The sequence below is a fragment of the Myotis myotis genome, unplaced genomic scaffold, assembly GCF_014108235.1.
Source record: "Myotis myotis isolate mMyoMyo1 unplaced genomic scaffold, mMyoMyo1.p scaffold_m19_p_3, whole genome shotgun sequence".
NCBI classification, from domain to species: Eukaryota; Metazoa; Chordata; class Mammalia; order Chiroptera; family Vespertilionidae; genus Myotis; species Myotis myotis.
The window spans coordinates 8,014,096-8,028,679 of NW_023416335.1; the positions used below are offsets into that span (position 1 = coordinate 8,014,096).

The window sequence follows — 14,584 nt, forward strand, 5'->3', positions numbered from 1 at the left end:
TTACACTGAAAAAATTAATGGGTAGGTCTTTATTGTCTGGGCGCATACTAAATCTTTTTAAGCGATCTTAATACATTTTTCAATAAAACTGGGTGGGGGCCCAGCTATGAACCCAGAATTGAACAGCAGCCTTAGGCTTAGTGTATATTTAACTACCTCTGGTAACTCTGTATGTTGTTAAGTTTTTATTGTTGCTGCAATAAGTCTGATTACTCTAGCAATAACTTAATTCCCATATTGCCTTCAAATGATCAACAACTGATTCCAAGTTAAGTGAAAACAGTCCTTAAACTACTGATGCTGACAGGGAAAAACTACCAATCTCTCTTCTCAGCATATTACAACTCTTTCAGAAAGTAAACGTCAGCATTTACATGATTTAACTAATCCCAAATAATTTTTTTAAAGTTTTCTCGCCCTGAAGAAAGTTAAACAGACTTCCTAACTTTTTAAATAGCCTGCATATAAAATGTACTATGTAATTTACTGGCTGCATGAGCCTATAAAACATGTCTGTGGGCATTTCGAAGATGACTATTTCTGGCGGTTCCATGCTACTGTGACCTAAGAGACGAGACAGGAGACCAAGGGCTGTGTGTTGTGTTTCTGGCTGGGCCAGGCACCCCTGAGCTATCCCCTTCTCTCTCTCTCTCCCCACTATCATGACCACTTTCTCTTCATCCACACTCCAAGGCAAACTCTGCCCACAGAGAAGCGCAATAGACAGACTGTTCACCTCTTGTGATTGAAGATAATCGCGCTGGATGTATCTTTCTCTGCAAAGAGAAATCATTCAAACGATGATTTGGCAGGGTAGCCAGTAATTAACACAGGCCGATTCTTCCAAGCCCGAATTAGTAAGGTTTTATTACAGGTCAAATGACGAGGTTCCTGTGTATTTCGGTACACGTACTGGTATCTCAGTGAATAATGGGAGAAGAATGTGAACGTTCAATGTAAGTAAGAAAATGAAAGTGATAAGGTAGAAGATCCCTCCTCTTCCTCTCCTTACAAGATTCTCTTCCCCTTTTCTCTCTCTTCTTCCCACATCTCAGAGATGCCCTCCCCACACTTCAGCTATAAATAAAGACATCCTTGATGCCCTAAAATTCTGCCTCATCTGAGGCTCTTCCCTAAATCCTCTCCCACTCAAACATGGCATTCAAATGACTCTTTGCAGGTTCATCCCTACTTAAAAATAAACTTTATCCAAACCTCTAATTCCTTCAACTAACACCCTATTTCTCTTTCTTTTACTGGCAAAGAGTTTCAAAAAAAGTAGTTTCTTGTGCTGCCCTGACTTCCCTAGAACTCTCTCCCCTCTAAAGAGATGCCTTCTGCCCTCAACTGTTCCACAGGATCTCAGGTCCACCCAGCAACACAAAGTTCCTTCTGGCACCACAAGCCAATGTCAAATCAAAGGACCTTTTCCCAGGACTCATCCTCCTGGACCTGGTGCCACATTTGACACTATTCATCTCTAATCCCTAATACCCTTGTGTCCTCTATATTGTCACAGACTGCCTATAACACAGAGGCAATCTATAACATATAAAGAATAAAGGACACAATTTTCCTGATCCTATTCAATACTTTCATACCGATTCTTTCACCTTAAAGTCTGATATTATAAATTTCTGTCTTCCAACTCTTTGTATACATGCACATATTCTGACCCTTAAAGATCTCATCCGCTATACCTTAATCATAAAGGATTGCCACAGAATCCCACATCCCAGCCCTAACTCCCTCAAATGCCACAGAACACTCCTCCTGAGATGCCATCAGACCTAAGCTATCCGGCCTTTTCACCACCGCCCACTGCAACATACAGGCATTCCTAGGAGGTAGTGTGGATCCTGCTACACACCACCGCAATACAGTGAACATCGCAATAAAGCCAGTCACACCATTTCCTTTTGTTTCCCAGTGCATACAAATGGGTGACCCTATATTGTAGTCCACTAAGTGTGTAATAACACTATGTCTAACTAAGCAATGTATATACCTTAATTATAGAGAATGTTATTGCGAAAAATGCTAACCACCATCTGAACCTCAGCACCGTCTTTTTGCTGGTGGAGGGTTTTGCCTCGGTGTCAATGGCGGCTGACTGACCAGCGTGGTGGCTCCTGAAGGTTGGGGTGACTCTAGCAATTTCTTAAAACAAGACAAGAGTGAAGTTTGCCACACTGATTGACTCTTCTTTTCACAATTTCTCTGTAGCATGCGATGCTACTGTACCCACAGAACTTCTTTCAAAATTGAAGTTGATCCTCTCAAACCCTGCCCCTGCTTTACCAACTAAGTTTATTTCAATAATCTTCAAAGAATCTTCACCAGCAGCAGACTCCATCTCAAGAAACCACTCCCTTTGCTCACCCATCAGAAGCGACTCCTCACAGTTCAAGTCCTATCATGAGATCGCAGCATTTTATTCACATCTCAGGCTCCACTGCTAAGTCCACTTCCGCCACATCTGTAGTTACTGCCTCCACTGAAGTCTTGAACCCCTCACAGTCATCCATGAGAATTGGAATCTACTTCTTCCAAACTCCTGCTAATACTGACATTTTGACCTCTTCCCATAAATCAGAGCTCTTGGGTGACTAGGTGTGTTGTCAATGAGCAGTAATATTTTAAAAGGAATCTTTTTTTTTTTTCTGAGCAGATCTCAACAGTGAGCTTAAAATACAGGGTGAGGCAAAATAGGTTTACAGTTGTTTGTATGGAAAATGATATGATAATTAATAATACAAGAATTAAACTCTGTGTTTTGCATACTCACAACTGTAAACCTACTTTTGTCCCACCCCATGTTCAGTAAATCATGTTGTAAGCAGATGTGCTGCCATCAGGCTTCGTTGTTCCATTTAGAGAGCACAGGCAGAGCAGATTTAGCATCATTCCTCAGGGCCCTAGGATTTTCAGAATGATAAATGAGCACTGGCTTCAATTTAGTCACCAGTTGCATTAGCCCCTAACAAGGGAGTCAGCCTGTCCTTTGAAACTTTGAAGCCAGGCATTACTTCTCTTCTCCAGCTATGAAATGCTAGATGGCATCTTCCAATATAAAGCTGCTTTGTCTACACTGAAAAATCTATTGTCTAGTGTAGCCACCTTGATTAATTATATTAATTAGATCTTCTGGATAACTTGCCGGGAGCTTCTACATGAGCATTTCAAGTTTCACCTTGCACTTCCATGCGATGGAGATGGCTTGTTTCCGTAAACCCCATGAGCCAACTTCTGCTAGCTTCAAGCTTTGCTTCTGCGACTTCCTCCTCTCTCAGCCTTCAGAGAATTGAAGAGTGTTGAGACTGTGCTCTGGATTGGGCTTTGGCTTAAGGGAATGCTGTGGCTGGTTGGATTTCTATTCAGGCCATTAACACTTTCTCGGTATCAGCAATAAGGCTGTTTTGCTTTCTTATTATTCCTGTGTTCACTGGGGTAGCACTTGTAATTTCAAAAATTTTTCCTTTGAATTCACAGCTTGGCTGTTTGGAGCTACCTTTTGTTCTAACTTGGCTTTTGATATGTCTTCCTCACTATTTAATCATTTCTAGTTTTGATTTAAAGTGACAGACATGCACCTCTTCTTCTACAATATTGTTGTGTCTCAGGGAATAGGGAGACCCCGGGAGAGAGAGGGGAAAGGCCAGGTCAGTTGGAGCAGTCAGAACACACATGTTTATGGATTACGTTCTCGGTCTTGCATGAGGGAGGTTTGTGGTGCCCCAAACAATTACTATATTAACATCAGAGGTCACTGATCACAGACCACCATAACAAATAGAACAATGAAAAATAGAAATATTGTGAGAATTACCAAAATGTTTCACAGCAATAGGAAGTGAGCAAACACTATTAGAGAAATAGTACCTACAGACTTGCTTGACTCAGGGTTGCTACAAACCTTCGATTTGTACAAAACAGTATCTATGAAAAGAAACAAAACAAGGTGTGCCTGGAGCAGGGATTCCACTGTATTTTCCTATTAGGGAGAAGTTTCACCTCTTCCAAAATCACCCCAAGTCTGCAACTTAAGAAATTAAATAAAGAGTGCCCTCGGCGGTCCCGGCTCTGTCTCCTGCTTCAACAGTGTTTGGACGGAAGAGACCCTGGGACTCCCTTCTTCCAGCCTCCGGCCTCTCTCCTGCGTCTCATCCAGTCACCACCTTCAGAACCACCTCCGGGACCAGCCAACACACCGGGTGTTTTCCACCTTAACTCCTTATTGCCCAACAACCGAGGCTGCAGCCACCCGCCTGGCCAACCTGCCTCTGCAGGCCGCCTACACCCACCTCTCTCTGGGCTTCTATTTCCACCGCGAGGATGCGGCTCTCGAGGGCCTGGGCCACTTCTTCCTCAAGTTGGTGGAGAAGAAGCTGAGGGCGCTGAGCGGCTCTTAAAGTTGCAAAACCAGCGCGGTGGCCGCATCCCCTTCCAGGACGTGCTGAAGCCCCCCCAGGACGAGTGGGCAAAACTCAGGGCGCCATGGAGGCCGCCCTGGCCTTGGAGAGGAACCCGAACCAGGCCCTTTGGGAGCTGCAGGCCCTGATTCTACCCGCACAGACCTGGTCTCTGTGACTTCCTGCAGAACCACTTCCGGGTGAGCAGGTGAAACTCATCAAGAAGATGGGCCACACCTGACTCACCTCTGAAGGCTGCAGGCCCCGGGCTGGGCTGGGCGAGTCTCTCTCCAAAGGCTCACCTCAAGCACCACTAGGAGCCTTTGGAGCCAGAGGCCTTTGAGGGGCCCCTCTGCATCCCCTGGTGTCTGGCTTTTGCCTGAGCCTCTCCCCCAAACTACTAGCCATTCTTTTAACCACCCTGGAGCCCTCTCCCGTGCATTAGACCAAATGAAACAATAAAGCTTTTTGCAGAAAAAAAAAGAAATTAAATAAAAAAGAAGGAACTGGGAGACATAAGACCTATGATCCAGCCCCAACTTTGTCACTAATCAACTCTGTGAATGGAAGGAAATTCCTTAATCCTTGGATGCCATTTCTTTATTTGAAAAACTAGAGATTGGACTAAAATCTTTACAGCCTCCTACTACTCCCCCGCCCCCCCCCCCCAGCCCACAGATACATAATCTTTTACACACACCCCTCTCTAAATACACCCACAAACACTCTGTCTGTCTGAAAATTCAGGATTTCTATGATCTTTTATTCTTAACTGCCAAACCTCCAGGTCTACCAAGTTCTCTAGACATTTTTTCTTCTCGATTTCTCAAAGCTGTTCCCTTTCCATTTCTGACGCTGCCACATAGTTCATGTTTGTATTTGCTCAGGCACAGCACCTGCATAGCTTTTCAGTTTTCCTGCCTTCCGGTCCCCACACTACCTCACCTATACACTGCAATCAAGTTAATCCCACTGAAGCTTCTTTGTAATATTAGCCCCTAGTTTATAAATAGTGTTTCCCTTTAGCCTGCTGATTAAGTATATTCTTTTCAGCCTTACATTAACAAAGGTCTTTACCTTTAATAGTCCTACCACTTCCTACTTCACTAATTTAACCTCCCAATCTTCCTATTTCAAACCAAAATAGTATATCCTACAGCAAGTATGTCAAACTCCCGGCCCCGCAGGCCACATGCGGCCCACAAGGAGTATTTTTGCGGCCCAGCCAATATAACGGTATGTAAGAAACGTTCTAATAAAAGTTTCGTAACTTAATTTTTACAATATCCTGATATCCATATTAGTAACGAACTACATCATTCGCTAATGACTGATTACTATAATCGTGTTGCATTCATTTCCCTCCACTAATACTAGCAGCGAATATTTTAGCAGCCGATTGCCACCTCATTAGTCTTGGACTGACTTGTCTGGTGTGCACAACAGGAAATATTTCCTTTCGAAGAACAAGAAAAATAGATTTATTTGCGTTACACTTATTAATTTGTGCAGTTATTCGGTGTCTGATAAGTTGATGTTCAAAAAAATATTAATTTTTATTAAAATGTTCTATTATTTTATGTTAATGATGACTCATTTATTTAAGCCCTTTGTATTCAGCATGTCTCTATCGAAATAAACCTACGTTTCTATGAAAATGGGAGCTTTTGCTTTTTGTGGCCCACATAAACTTAAACCTTATTTGGCCCATCTTAGCCTTTGAGTTTGACATGCTTGTACTACAGCTTGAAACAACCCATTTGTCCTGAGCTGAGGAAACCATCTAGTGGTGAGAGCTCTAACCTTGTAACATCTCCATCTCATACCTTCTAAAAGATCATGCCAACATTAGCACTTTATTTTCTCCTGTCCTTCACTCCTCACATATAATTTCGTTATTTCCACCTTTTTCTTCCATTTTTCTTTATTTCCTTCTCTTCGTACCTGCCCATAACATTGTCCTCCCTTTCTTTGTAAACCAATGTAAACCCTATTCATAGACCTACACAAAGGAAAAAAGACAATTCATAATCAAGTGAAAATAGAATTAAAGAAGCAGTGATGATCCACCAACCAACCCTTTTCCTAAAGATAACATGGCATGCTTAAGTCTTGGGTCTCTTTTCTCACTATTTATCACACCACAATCAAATCGCAACTAATCCCTAATCCTCAAGTAAGACTTGACAAGTAATTAACATTTCTACAACTTGCTTTACAGCATGTCATTTCCGCTCCCTGAATTAGTCCCTTCAGATTCACTTTCCCTCAGAGCACCCTAATATCCACCCACCCCACACCCAGCTCACTAAGCTGCTATGATGAACTGCCCTCACTCGGATGCATCTCTCTTGTCACATCGGGTATTAACTCTTTATCTGTCCTCCCACCTGGACTATAAGCGCTTTGAAGGCAGAAGACATGCTTTGTTCACCCTGTGCGCGATGTCTGGCCCAATCAATGTTTGGCACAGAGGAGAGCCACAGTTGTTGGGTTCGTGAATGAACAGATGGAGGAGGATAAAGGATGGAGAATGGCCGACAGGACTGAAGGAGGAAAGGGGAGAAGCAGGGAGGGGAGGGAAGGAGGGATAACATGAGATAATAATATATCCATTGCTCCAAAATTAACAGGAAATCCAGGTGCAACCACCAGGCCAGTAACAACACTGCAGACTGCAGATGGCTCTAATTTCCAGCAGCTCAGAAAGAGGTCGCCACCCACCTCACAACGCTTCCTTCCAAATTGGCTAGAGGCGATGCTAGATCAGTGTCTACACTGCCGACCTTATTATGAGGCGCCATACTTGAAGAGTCCATGAAGGATAAGGAGTAAACAATAACTGATTTTCCTAAGAGGTTTGTAGAACACACTTATTAGTATCGAGTTATCTCCACATATATAATAGACTATGAAATTAAGCAAGAATTCTAGCAATATACTTAAATCTAGGACTTAAAAACGATAGAATTTTTTTAAAAGTTTAAATGTGAAATATCCAGAGTCTCTTCATCTGATCAAATAAATTTTTGAAATAAAAGGCTCCTCTCAAATATGAGAAGAAAAAATGGCAACTTTCTGATCTTCATTAAATGAGTTCCCTGCATCAACTCATTTCAAAAACTCCTGTCCAGTGCCTAAGGATACACTAACACTTGCAAATTGAACAATTAAGCTAGAGAGAAAGATACAGTTTGGCTTCATCATCTATATAATTTGGTCAAAAGAGAGCTTACCTACAGCAATTTCCCACTCATAAAGATTAAACACACACCTAGCCTTATGGCTTCCAGCTATTAAAGCAGGTGTAGGCCACGAGACAACATTGAATGCAACAATAATGAACTAATTTGATTCAACTTATTGCCTCTATGTAACATCTGCCAAACTTGGGTGAAACAGGTTGTGGTAGACTTTATGATAAGGGAGTGAAAACACCTAATCTGTAAGATCCCTTTCACCTATGACATTCAAAGTGACTGACTGCTCGCTCATTGGTGGATCAAGAGCTAAGTCTAAGGCAGGGGATCAAAGGAATGAAAACTGTTAGTGTGCACATAGATTTTAGATTCCTCTTTTGGCACCTGTCCATTATATGGATTTAAATGATCTATTAACATGCTAAGAACCTACTGGGATAGTTCTGGTGATTAATTAAAAGACACAAATGAATACACAGTTGACCTGAATGGTTTTTTGAAGTCCTCTAACAACCTGGTTTCCTTTCAGAGTGACTAAGAATTTGGTTCCTTTGAGATGTTCATTTTTGCCAGACATGGGTACACAAATGCACTCTTGATTCAAATCAAACCTTGCACTGAACTGGTTAAATGCCATGTTTGGCATAACTTAAGAGTTATAGCAACTGTTTTTAAAGTTATGTAATGTTTTAAGTATTTTTACATACTTCTTAAAGCTTAAATATATACCAAGGAAAGAGGAATAATTGTGGAACCAGAGCTGGTCCTTCTAAAACACAAAGACAAAGCCAAGTATCTGAATTAACCTATATCACTGGAGAATCTATATTCATGAGTAACTTTACTAACTAGATGTACTAAATAACAACAACTCTAGGAGTAAATGGAAAACCACCACCATACTGGATTTAACACGTGCAGATATCTTCTTAAACCACTGAAACCTACCTCTGAATACAGTATATAAAGATTTAAGAATCTGCTTTTGTAAAGATAAATACATAACCAGATAATTTGCCTTTTAAATATTTTCTCGATTGTAATAGCCACTGTAAATATCCAGGTGTTTTTTTTTTAAAGAATCTATTCTACCAGGCACCAGGGAGTTGCTTAACAAAACCACTTAATGAAACCATAGTTCAGAAGCATGAAAAAAAAAGCCCTTTAACTGCATAGAAAATATTTATGAGTTTACTTTCCTAATGCATACAATCGCGTCCTTGTTTTCAAAGCCCTGCAGTTCACATCAGTGGGAACAAAACAATCCTACAGACAACAGAAAGTTAGCTTCCCAGAAGAAGGCACTTGGAGGAAGATCATTAAAGAACCAGAATCTTTCTTTAAAAGCATCTCTCTTTCATGAAAAAAAAGGAACAAACTGACAACCAGCACACTGTGCAAAGGTTTAGCCCGAAATTAATCAATTGCACCTATCAATGTATCGATCGCATCTCTCTCCATTCAACCAGTTAGTACAGAAAGCTCAGAGCAGCACTCCTTCAGGGCGCAACACATCTGGCAGAACTCGGCGACTCCATTTCAAAGATGCCATCTCTTGACTACTGGCCTCTTTTCATCTCCCCTCCACCGTGAGTACTGGTTCATAAACTGGAAGAATGAATCGAGCCGAGATCGGCTAAGCCCTACGCAGGCACGAGTGTTACCGGAGAGAAGAGGGGAGCGCGCGGGAGGGTTCCCAGCTCCGGGGAGCAGCGGAAGTCCCCGCGCCCGGCCGCCCGGGAGCCCCGCGCCGCGGCGGCGCTTTGATTTCCAGCAATGGCTCCAGCACCGGAGCCGTGCGGCTGGGGCCGGCTCTCTACAGCGCCCTGCTCGCTCATTCCCATTCGGTTCAAGTCGCGGACCGTCCCCGCGCGCCCGCCCCTGCGCCCCGCCTCCGCCCCTCGCCTGCCGCCGAATCCAGGGCCAGCACTGAACTTTGCAGTGGGCAGGCGCCACCGCACCGCCACCGTCCAGCCCGGCCCTTTCTTTCATCCCCTCTTCTGAGCTCGGGCGGGAGCAGGGTCCGCAGCCAGGCGATCTGCGGCTAGCACCCACGGAGCCCCAAGTGGGCCACCCCCCGCGGCAAGCGGCACGCCTCCCCGGCACTCACCGTGCGGCGCCCCGAGCCCACCGCCCTCGGCTCCAACTTCGTTCCGATCAAACTTACAGCAAAGTTGGCTCCAGTGGCGGCGCTGGTGGTGGCGGCGGCGCTTTCGGGGGCCCCGCACCTCCTGGCCTCAGCGCGCCCCGGGGCAGGGATCGGGTCGGCCGGGGGTCTCAGGGGGCCCGCAGGAGCGCATGGTGCCGCCGGCCAGGTGTCCCCGGCTCGCCGCTCGCCACCCTGCACCTCGCTCCCCGACCGGCCGGGCAGAGTAGATCCCTCCGCCCGCGGCCACGCCCGCCAGCGCCGGCGCTCGTTTCTCCAGCTCGGAAACTCGCCGAGACTTTCCCCGGCGGCGGGACGCAGCCCGCGGGCCCCGGGCAGTGACACCCGCCGCGGGTCCGGGATCGCCGGCGGCTACGGCAGCCGCACCTGGCGAGGAGAGGAGCGAGAACCGAGGGCGATCTGGCGACACTCCAAGGAGCAGGGTGGGGCTGGCTCTAGTGCCGAGTTAAGTGAGGCCAGCACAGATTTGTGCAGAGAATTCATATGGAATGTTTCTTGCTAGGAATGGGGAAGTTTAAAAAAAAAAAAAGTCAGCTAAGGCAAATGAGAAAGCTTCCCACGCCTCCTTTTAGAGTCTCTAGACTAGAACCTTCAGGGAATTCCTAAATCTGCATTTGAATGTCTCGGTTCCGGGTCTGCAATAGCTTAGGGGGAGGGGGGGTACAAAATCCTCCGAAAGGTCTGGAAGGAATGCAGTTAGGTCGGAAGGACTTCCTCCTCCAATCTACAGTAAGGTAAGAGCCTGGGAAATGAACGCGCTCCCTCCGCGACCTCTGTGCGCTCAGAGCTAGTTAGACCCCCAAACTTCCCCAACCCAGGTGAGGAACCCCAATACCCGCCTTCCCGGACCGACACCCCCAACTCCCTGGTCGGCGGGACAAAAGGCAGTTCTGCCGCCTCGTGCGCTTTCCCAGCCAGTAAGCCGCACCCCGCAAACCGAACCCATTCTTACTAGAAGCTACACATTCCCTGGGGAGAGAGGGAAGCCCAGGACGCCTAGACTGCCCTCCATGAACTCCCCACGCCGGGGCGCGCAGGCCGGCGGCCGGGCTCTGAGCCCGTCCTCCGCGCCAGCCAAGCTCCAGACGCGCGGGCTCCGCGCACGGGGACGCCGCCGAAGCCTGAAATGCTCCCGGGCGTTGGGAAATAGCCCCGAGGAGAGGGCGGGCGTGACCTCGGAAAGTTTCTGGGGCGCGAACATTTTAACTCTCAAAGGACAAAGATCTGATTTCCCCGGAACCTGTGGGAGAGACTGCAGGGAGAACGCGAGGCTGATGGGGGGGGGGGGGGGGGCGAGGGACGTCTAGATTTCAAAGAGAATTTCCTTCCACCGTTAATGCAGTCTTCTTTTAAAAAACCATCTTCAAGAAGGTGATTGGTGGGAGGCGGGGGGGAAGGTACCTAGCAGATTCTGGCTGGGAAGGAAAATGCCTGCAGAGTGAGTGTGCTGATTAGTACGTAGCACTGAGAAGAGCACGCAGTGTATTCCCTGCGCATTATTTAGAATACACACCATTTCACACACCCAGCAGATACTATCATCCAGGCACTTGGCCACGGCCACAATGCGCAAAGTGCTCCATTTCCTACATGGAACACCTCGAAAGTAGGTGGCCTGATCTCCAAGCTCAACCGGTTTGCGCCCTTCGCCGAATTCTAACTCTCAACAAAACACAACCACACGAGATACACCAACAGCTGGGGTGGGGGTGGGGCAACAGTAAAAAGACACCATCCTGTAACATAAAATCACAAGATTTTTTTTTTTAAATGGCACAAAAGAATTCCTGGAGAAAATTACCATTCGTTACTAAATGATAAGGTTCACTCAAGCTGAAACAGCTGTCTGGGAATCCCCTTGTTCCAATCTCACTGAGAAACAGAACTGCCTGGAAGAAGTTCCACCGGGGCGGCCACAGAAACGCCGAGAGCCGGAGAAAAAGATGTCAGATTCCGGCGCTGCCACGGTTTCCCTGATCCTTTAGCCTCAAATGAATGAAACCGAGGTGCCTTTTTGCAACCATCGGATTACCTTCACACGAAGGAGAAATGTAGTTCAAGCTCCACGTTTGTCCTTCCAATAGTCGATCCTTCCTAACCCTGTCCCAAAGGCTCTCGGACATCAGGGGGTTGGGGGCGGGTTCCCGAAAAACAAAAACGCTTTCCTCCCAACACCGCCTCTGAATGCAGTCCACTCGAGCTAGCATTGGTAAATCACGAATAGAATGGGCCGGAGTGGGCGGGTAATTAAGGCTGGGGTGGCGGCGACAGAGCTCACGCCCACGTCCCAGGAGCAGGTCCAAGTTCGCGGTCCGCAAGCCAGCCGGCGGGGAGCGCGCGCCTTGCCTGGTGCCCGGCCTAGAGGGCGCTGCGCCCCTGCGAATCACGCGGCCCCGATGCGCCCTCCCTGGGCACTATTTCTATAATAAGTTACCTTCGAAATAATGCACAGACAGCACAGCTTTTCAAGTTTTCTTTAACAGTGCTATGTATGTATTTTATGAATTCCCAAACCTACGCATACCGATCTTTCATTCGCGAGCCATGCACGGCCCGAGGGGGCGCGCAGCTCGCCGAGCGGAGAGCCCGTAGGATGCCCACGCTTCCCGGCACTCGCTTAGGGCCAAATACCCCACGTAATTTAATTTACGTGGAAACTTAAACACACAAGGTTTGCATTCAACAAAGAACTCACCGGTCCAGCCGAGTCCTCGGGGCTCCGCTTGAAAGTCCTCGGCCGCTCGGTAATCCCCACGCGATTTGGATTTTTGTTAGAAGCCCTGTTGTGTGAGGTCCCACAACTTTGCCTCCTCCCTCGGCTCTTCAGCATGTCCCCAACCGGAGTGCGACCCACCCGCGCTGCCCGGACCCAGGTGGCCCCATCTCCGGAGGCTTCCGTCCCGGGCGAAACTTGAGTCCCAAAGCGAGGCTGGCTGAGACGCACGAGGGCTAGCGAGAGGGCCGAGGAGAAGCCAAGTTTGCCTGGACTTGTCCAGGCAGCGAGCCGCCGAGTTTGAGAGTTGCGGCCGGGAGCGGCGGTGGATCACTGCCTCTTTCCCCACTCCCTCCCTCTTGGAGGAACGGGGGGAGGGGAGGTGACGTCAGAGCCCCGCCTTGCCCCAGCCTAGGGGCTGGGAAGGGATTCTCTGGCGGAGTCCGCCTCCGGGACTGTAGCGGCGGCGACCTGGGAGGCTGTGCAGAGCCTCACCTGCCGGAGCTGCCGTGCCTCCCGGGCAGCCTCTCCCTCCGGCCGCGTCTCGGGGCTCCGCTGACCGCTGGCGTCCCCTGCACCCAGCCCCCGAGCGGCCCCGGCCCCAGCCCGGGCCCCCGCTGCGCGCCCCTCTCGGGCTGTCTTTCTTTCCAGCTCCCTCCGGCCGCGATTCCCACGCCTGGAGCTGCAGGTGATGCTCTTCCTCTTCTGCAGCTGAAACTCGTCGCGACGCGTCGCCTGCCTGGGGTTTGCAAGAAGGAAGCGCGAACAGCCTCTGCAGCCTGGCCGGGGCGCCTTGGACTTTGTAGCCCTCCAACTTCTGGAGGTGATCTGTTTTAAATACTTCTTGTGCTCAGCGCAGCTTGTGGTCTTTGTGTTGAAAATCACGGAGCCATGTTTTAATTTGCAAATCCTTTCCTAAAGAGCCTAGGTTTTCAGACCGTACTCGGGAAGCTGAGAAGGTTCCAAGGGGGGGAGGAGGGGGAGAGGTGGAGGAGGAGCCAATTTCTGATGTTTCTTACTAAGTCTTCCATCGCGACCGGGGCCAATACACAGATCAGTTGTCTGCTCCTCGTAGAATAGCCTGCGATGCATGCAAGCAGTGTTGACGTTTAATTTATAAATGAATGCGTCGTTTTACGTAATTGTCCAGACCCCAGGAAAAAAATCTGCTGTGGAATTTTTTTTAATGTCGCTAAAATACCAAAATAAAATATCTCCTAACAGCGTGAAATTCCCAGGGAGCCATTTCTGTGAGCTGGTTGACGCTATTCCCAGAAAGTTGGCATTGAAATTCTAAGATTCCTGGGAAAGGGGTGGTTGGGCTGGGGGGTGGTTGGGCTGGGGGGTAGTACTACAAGCGTAAGCGGCTACCAACACTGCATATACATCTAGTGGTCATTTTAGCTGGTCCCTGTCTTGGAAAGGTAAAGAGCAAACCCCGGAGGGCACAGGAAGCAAGACAAGAAATGAAACAGTTAAGAGAATAAAAGATTAACTGTTGGAGTGTTGTATGTGCTTAGCCTTAAGGAAGTCATATACCTTATCTAAGTGTCAGTTTCCTCATCTGCGGTAAGGGAATAATACGTGTCCCACAAGGTAATAATGTACTCATGTATTTGCCCATTCAAAAAATATATATTGGCCGAAACCGGTTTGGCTCAGTGGATAGAGCGTCGGCCTGCGGACTGAAAGGTCCCAGGTTCGATTCCGGTCAAGGGCATGTACCTGGGTTGCGGGCACATCCCCAGTGGGAGATGTTCAGGAGGCAGCTGATCGATGTTTCTCTCTCATCGATGTTTCTGGCTCTCTATCTCTCTCCCTTCCTCTCTGTGAAAAATCAATAAAATATATTAAATATATATATATATATATATATATATATATATATATATATATATATATATATTGAATGCCACTTACTTGCCTGGGGTATAGCATTCATTCATGCAGGCAGTACTCTTACTGAGCATCCAATAAAGTGTCTAGCAAGCACATAGGTAATATTAGTTGTCTTACCCACTCTCGTTCTTTGTAATGTCTCCGTTTTCTCATCTATAAAATTAGGAAGAGTTCAAGGGAGGTTATCACACAT

At 47.3% G+C, this 14,584-nt stretch overlaps 1 protein-coding gene across 5 annotated transcripts in view; it reads right to left on the reverse strand.

The window, feature by feature from the left end:
- The window catches only part of FAT1 (FAT atypical cadherin 1), a 116,592-nt gene extending 103,674 nt beyond the window's left edge, over positions 1-12,918 (reverse strand). For 2 of the 5 annotated variants that reach the window (XM_036301200.1, XM_036301205.1), the window contains exon 1: positions 12,475-12,864. In XM_036301200.1, coding sequence (XP_036157093.1) covers positions 12,475-12,609 — 135 coding nt within the window. In that variant the 5' untranslated portion in view covers positions 12,610-12,864. Of the gene's footprint in view, positions 1-9,779; positions 9,985-12,474 lie in introns of those variants that run through there. The other 3 variants (XM_036301201.1, XM_036301202.1, XM_036301203.1) reach the window with 3 other exon arrangements.
- Positions 12,919-14,584: the final 1,666 nt, after the last annotated feature.